The 6,661-nt window shown below is 61.3% G+C and overlaps 1 protein-coding gene across 1 annotated transcript; it reads right to left on the bottom strand.

Moving 5' to 3' along the window:
• Nucleotides 1-211: 211 nt before the first annotated feature.
• On the bottom strand, nucleotides 212-4,839 carry FOXD2 (forkhead box D2). Its single transcript, XM_017510090.2, has one exon. It carries the CDS (start codon nucleotides 2,738-2,740, stop codon nucleotides 1,253-1,255), a length of 1,488 nt encoding a protein of 495 aa, XP_017365579.1. The 5' UTR covers nucleotides 2,741-4,839; the 3' UTR covers nucleotides 212-1,252.
• Nucleotides 4,840-6,661: the final 1,822 nt, after the last annotated feature.

The following is a 6,661-nucleotide window of genomic DNA, read 5'->3' as shown; positions in this document are numbered from 1 at the left end:
GGGCCACAGGCTTCCCAGAGATCTGGCCTCATTCACAGCTGAAGGCCAAGACCAAAGTGTCCCTTGCATCCTATAAGCTCAGCCCTCCTCTGCCTGCTTGGGCTGCCCAGGGGCCTTTCCTCACACCCCCTCTGCTGAGGAGCTAAGGGTCTTCTGGGAGAGCCCCATCGGGGCAAGGGAGTGCAGGCAAGCAGAGAGAACTGGTGACTGCTGAAGTTCACATACATTTATTCAATTGACACCAATGGGGAATAGGGGTAGACAGATTTTTCTTTTCTTCCACACAGACCATCAGACGATTTCACAGAGTTTCCCCACAGTGGAGAAGTCTAAATCAATGCACACCCAGTGGACAGAGAACGCTGAGAGCAGCCCGCTGTACAGATATTTACACAAAATTACAGGACCCCCTGCCACAGAGTGTGCCCTGCCCACTCCACCCCTGCCTCTCCAGTCCCGGGCCCAGACCCCTCTCTTCCACCCAACCTCATTGCCTTTTGCCACAATAAATATCACAGGGCCTGGGACAGGGTGGAACACTGACAGGGCTGCTGGCCCGGGATGGCTGGACCCAGCCAGCCACGGGAAAGAAATTCTTTTAAAAACTCCCAAACACAAAAGAGAAAGGGTTTTCCTCAGTGGAGTGGGATCCAGGGTTTCTGCAGGGAATATAAAGACCCCTGCTTCACCTCTCCATTCAGCTCCGCCTGCGTAGACTCTGATTTAGGCTTCACAGGAAATGAACTTCCTTGGAGAACAAAAAAAAAAAAAAAAAAAAGGTTGAATTTTTCTTTTAAGCACAAAGCAGATAATAGATGTCTTTAAATTATAATGTTGGACAAGCAGGGTCTCAACGTTGGGGATGAAGTGAGTGGGGAGAGGCAGAAAGGGAGACCCTCTGTTGGTGTTTCTGGCAGATCCGTGGGGCCTGGCCAGGCATCTCTCTGGGAATGATTTCTCTCCGAGAGGCAGGGAAAAAACGAAGCCCCCACCCGCCCCAGCTTTTATTTCTCAAATGGTTAAGGATTTTGGCTGCGACGCGTAGCCCCGGGCCTGTCGCCCTGAGCGACAGAGCCCACTTAATCCCAACTATCTGCGAGATTCTGTGCGTGGAGCATGAAGTGCCGAGTCACGCGTGCCGGTCCAAGGTCTGGAGACTTCATAAATAGACTCCCTGAGTTCCGCTGGCACTGCAAGAGCTCCTGGGAGAGGCTGAGGAGTGCGGACCTAACAGGCCCTGGGCCTGCTGCGGTCAGAAGTGGCAGCCACTGAGGCCAGCGACTTTGCTAGCAAACGGGGACCCTGAGGACAGGAGCGCGTCCCCGGGATGCGAGAGGCGAATGTGGCCAGCCACGGGAGCCAGGGCCGGAGCAGTCAGCATGGCCAAGACCTGGGCTTGGCCCCCAGGACCCGCGGCTGCCGCGAATGGCGGTCCCGGAGAGCCCTCGCCGGTGCCCGGGGGTGCTGCCCCGCCGCCACTGTGGCCCATGATGTGGTCTATAGAGAAGGAAGGCCTCTGCCCTGCCCCGGCGCCCCCGCCGCCCGCACCACCGCCCGAGTCCGTCTTGAGGCCCTGGCGCAGGAGTGCGGTGGACAGACCCGCCGCGGTACCGGCTGCGGGAGGGCTCAGGGACGCGGGGTAGAAGGCTTTGGCGCAGCCCAGCTCCGCGCCTAGGAAGGCCGGCAGGCCGGCAGGGCCCGGGCCCGAGCCTGAGCCTGAGGCGGGCGCAGGAGCTGGGGCCGATGCCGCGCCCGCGAACACTGAGGCCGTCGGAGGTCCGGCTGGAGGTGCGGCGGCGCGGCCTGGGGGAACCGAGAGCTGGCAAGGAGCGGCGGCGGCTGCCGCGGCGAAGGCGAAGGCGTGCGGGTGTGGGTGCGGATGCGGGGCCGGCCCTGGCGGGGGTGCGCCATAGGCCGGGAGAGCCAGCCCGTAGCCGTAGCCGTAGGCGCCGTAGGCAGCGAAGCCGGGCAGGAAGGCGCCCGGGTCTCCCGCCGCCGCGGCCCCGCCACGCAGCAGCAGCTCCGGGTGAGGGTGCGGGTGTGGGTGCGGCGGCGGCAGAGGCTGCCGCTTGAAGCGCTTGCGGCGCCGCAGGAAGCTGCCGTTGTCGAACATGTCGGCCGACTCCGGGTCCAGCGTCCAGTAGTTGCCCTTGCCGGGGTTACCCGGCTCACGGGGGATCTTGACAAAGCAGTCGTTGAGCGAGAGGTTGTGGCGGATGCTGTTCTGCCAGGCGGGGAACTTCTCCCGGTAGTAGGGGAAGCGGCCGCTGATGAACTCGCAGATCTCGCTCAGCGTCAGCCGCTTCTTGGGGCTCTGCAGAATGGCCATGGTGATGAGCGCGATGTACGAGTAGGGCGGCTTCACCAGCGGGCTCCGCGTCGCCGCGCCCCCCGACGGCGGTCCCGGCCCGGGCCCCGCTGCACCGCGGGCCGCCGCCGCGCCTGGCCCTGGGCTCCCCGCTGCGGCCGCCGCCCCCCGAGGAGCCAGAGCGCGGGGCTCGCCGTCCGAGCAGCCACCCGACTCCTCCTCGTCCTCGGCTACGTCTGCCTCGGCTTCCTCCGGGGGAGGCTCGTGGCCATGGGAGAGCACGTCCCGGGGGGCGCGGGGCCCGGAGCGGGCTGGGAGTTCCCCCCCGCCGCTGCCGCCGCCCACCACGTCTATGTCTGCGTCCGCCTCGGACAGCGCGGCCGGGGAGCTCTCGGAGGACATGATCTCGCAGCAGCAGCTGCCCAGGGTCATGGTGCCGCTGCCGCCGCCGCCGCCGCCACTCTCCGGCTCCGCTCCGGCAGTGGCTCCGGCTCGGCCGCGCTGCCTCTAGGGCGAGTGTGTTTTGCGCGCGGGCGGGGAGGGGGCGGAGGACTGAGGCGGGCAGCGAGCCCCTGGCTCCGCAGCGCCCCCTGGCGGCCCAGCTCGGCCGCGCTCACCTTCCAGGGCACGCCCCGCCGGCGGCCCCCGCCACTACCCCGGGAGCCCGAGCCGGGACCCGCCGCCAGAGCGCGGCGGAAGGAGCTGAGGCCTTGCCTTACCTGGGCGGGCCTCGGCCCCTAGTCCCCTCGGGGTGGCAGTCGGGGGTGGGGGATTGTCCCTCCCGCCTAGCGGCTGCCTAAGGCGGAAGAGCCACGGGCTAGGGCGGAGCTCCCTGGGCGGGGTGGGACGAGGCGGCAGGGGCGGGCGTAGCGCCTCGGCTGAGGGGCCCGGCGGGAGCCAACCGCCGCCGCCGCGGGAGCTGGGCTCCAGTGGCCGGAGGCTGGCCCTCGTCTTCGCCGCCGCTCCCGCACCCTGCGCTCCCTGGAGCCGCCGGCTCCAGAGCGCTCAGACCCTGGATGTTAAGGCCCGCGCGGGCGCCAGCCGCAGCCAGGGAAGTGGCGGCGGTCCGCACGCGTCCCCTCCTCAAGGCGGCGCCCGGGCCACCCGGGCCGAAGCGCAGTGGGAGCGCGATCCTGAGACGCCGGGACCCACGCCGCCCCTGTGCGGCCCGCCGGGGCCCACCCGAGCCCGCAGGGCTTCCGGCCCGAGGGGAGACGCGTTCGAGTGATCGCGAGGAGCGAACTTGCCGCCCGCAGCCTCGGGCCTGGGAGAGGTGAGATTGCGGCGGCGCCCTCTCCTCCCTCCACGGTCGGGCCCGCCACCCCTCTCCGCGCGGGGAGGCCGGGGAGGGCGCCGGCCGCTGTGGCCGCGTTCCCGGGGAGCGGGCCGGTCTGCCGCTCGGAGTTTGCCTGTTCTCCGACCCTCTCGGTGTCGGCATCCGTTTGTCTCAGTCTCTGTAACTGTCTCTCACTCTCGTGAGTCTCTGTGGAAACGGCATTTGTCTGGGTGTCTGTCTGTTCATAGTCTGGGGATCCGCTTAATTTCTCCCTCCCCTCTCCCCGGACCCAGTCGCCCCGAGGACTGGACGCCCCCGATCTTCCTGGCTCCCAGGCTTCTGGGCCCCACGGACAGGCGGCAGGACCCCCTCCGCCCCCCGCCCGACCCCGCCTCAGTGAACCCTGACCTCGACCAAGTGTTGCCTTCATCTCTCCAGAATCTGGTGCAAGTGAGGTTGGCCCTCTGCATTGTTTCTCTCCAGCCGGGTTCTTGCCCATCCTGTTAGACCTCTTTCTCCCTTGGCCTCCAGGACCCAGAAACAAGTAGCGTCTATACAGAGTGGGCCCATTTCTGCCTCTGGGGCACGGAGCGGGAGATGGGCGCTGGAAGTGAGCAAGAACTGAGCGGTTGCCTGGGCTGCTGCCCCGACAGCGCCGCACAGTGGCCAAAGCTCGGGCGTGCGAGGCTGGAATCCCAGCTGCCTCCGCTGTCCCAACGCTGTGCGACCCTCATTAGGTGACTTCCCCCGCTTTGGAGCCGCAGTTTCCTGGTCTGCATAGTAGTTAAGGGCAGCGACCTTAAGTCAGGCTCCTGGGGTTCCAATCCTGGCTTCACTACTTACCCTCTCTGTCACCGTGGGCAAGTTTCTTTGCTCTGCTTCTGCTTTTGTAAAAATGAGACTAGTAACACCTAACCCACAACTAATGTGTGCAGTGTAGCCATATTCTAGGCCGTTTATGAAAACGGTATTGACAGCACTTTGCAGTTTCATTTAACAGCGGCCTCCAATCTATGGGATAGCCTGGTGTTAATCTAACTCTCCCATCCCACAGATGGAGCCACAGAGGCCCAGGATAGGGAGGAGGAACTCAGCCAGGTTCCTGCAAGGAGATAAAACATGGCTGGGTTGCAATCCTTTTCGCAGAATCCTCAAAATAGAGTTCTTCATCCTCCCAAGCTAAGGGCAGAAAAAAATGGAAGGCAGGTCTGGCCTGTGAGAGCAAGTCGCCTGGGCCCCCTCTGGGACTTCTGACCAAGGGGATCCACTTACCGCGCTGTTCCAGCATAAACTGCCCTTGGGGGAAAAAAGAAATATAGTCTTCAAACCGTGGACAGTAAATTGGACAGGGACTGGTGGCCCTGGAATTGGAATTTACTGGGTGACGGACTGACTGGGGCAAAAGGTCTTGCAGAGAAGCTTCTTGCATGAGTCCGAGGAAACTCACATACCTAGGGTTGCTAGATTTAGCAGATTTATTTTATCTGGCAACCCTACACATACCTCAAGCTTGCTCTTGGCTACATGGATATCTGTCTCACACACCCAGAACGCCACTCACAGATAAGCCACACTGGACCACACACCAATTCCAACACAGCTCAGCTCTGCTAGTGTCTAAATAAGTAGAGAGAAAAAGTGTTGGCATCATCCTACTCCATTTCACCTTCTGAATGTCCTCATTTCTTTTCTTTTCTTTTTTCTTTTCTTTTTTTTTTTTTTGAGACCAGTTTTGCTTTTGTTGCTTAGGCTAGAGTGCATGACACGCCATCTCTGCTCACTGCAACTTCCGCCTCCCAGGATCAAGCTGTTCTGCCTCAGCCTCCTGAGTAGCTGGGATTACAGGCATGCACCACCAGGCCCAGCTAATTTTTTTTTTCTTTGGACACGAAGTTTCACTTTTGTTGCCCAGGCTGGAGTGCAATGGGGCAATCTCGGCTTACCGCAACCTCCACCTCCTGGGTTCAAGCAATTCTCCTGCCTCAGCCTCCTGAGTAGCTAGGATTACAGGCACCTGCCACCACACCCAGCTAATTTTTTGTACTTTTAGCAGAGATGGGATTTCTCGATGTTGGTCAGGCTGGTCTCGAACTTGCAACCTCAGATGATCTGCCTGTCTCGGCCTCCCAAAGTGCTGGGATTACAGGCGTAAGCCACCGTGCCCCGACCTGAATGTCCTCATTTCTAAAATGGCAAATGGGAACCGGTAGCTTCCTTCCTTGTCAGCACTCCCCTGGCACCCCAGGCTCCAATCAGGGTAGTACTAGCCAGGGCATTTGCTGCCCAAATTTCCTGCTTCAGACAAGAAGTTCTACCAAGCAGCTGCAGCAGCCAGCCCTTGCCTCTGCCTGGCCTGTTCACCGCTACTGAGACCTACACTGGGGAAAGGGAGTACAGAATCCCCAACCTCTGCTCTGCAGGGTTGGGGAGGGAGACTCCAGATCCTTCCCATACATACTTTTTACAGGAGTGGAAACTGAGGTCCAGGAGATCATGTTACTTGTCAGGCTTTTGAGGGGCCCTAAGCTGAGTAGACCTAGGTGTCCGGGTTCCCAGCCCGGAACTCTGTTTATCCAAATAACTGTTTCCCTAACCGAGCTCCACTCTATAGAGGGACTTCTGGTAGCTTCTTATCCCTCCCAAGGTTCTGGGCCAGTTTGTTTTCAACCGTGTCAGGAGTAAGTGCACTGGGGCCTGGGAGAAGGGCAACTGTGGGATTTGGAATTTATTTCGTTTTCTTTGCTTCTCCCGTGATCCCTTCTTCTTTCGCCTGTGGGCTCAGCCTCTTCGGCGTATTGGAGCAGTGCCTGGGATCCCGCATGAGTCTGTCCCTCCCTCCACAAAAACCTGCACACTTTCCCAGAAGCCTTTGGCTGCAGCCGCGGAAGAGCAGGAGGCCACAGGCTCTTCGGGTCTTGGTTACAGGGTCTCTGGTCGTGCCCGGCCTCTTTCTGCATCTGCTCCACGACCCAGCCATCTCCCTCCGGCAGCCCATAACAATTGGAAGGAAGCGTTGTCGGGCGAAGGGGGATGCCTGTTGGAGTTTTCCATTAGTTACTGGGTGTTTTTTTTTTTTT

Source organism: Cebus imitator, unplaced genomic scaffold, assembly GCF_001604975.1.
Source record: "Cebus imitator isolate Cc_AM_T3 unplaced genomic scaffold, Cebus_imitator-1.0 Scaffold430, whole genome shotgun sequence".
Taxonomy (NCBI): Eukaryota; Metazoa; Chordata; class Mammalia; order Primates; family Cebidae; genus Cebus; species Cebus imitator.
This window is presented reverse-complemented; position numbering and strand designations above follow the sequence as displayed.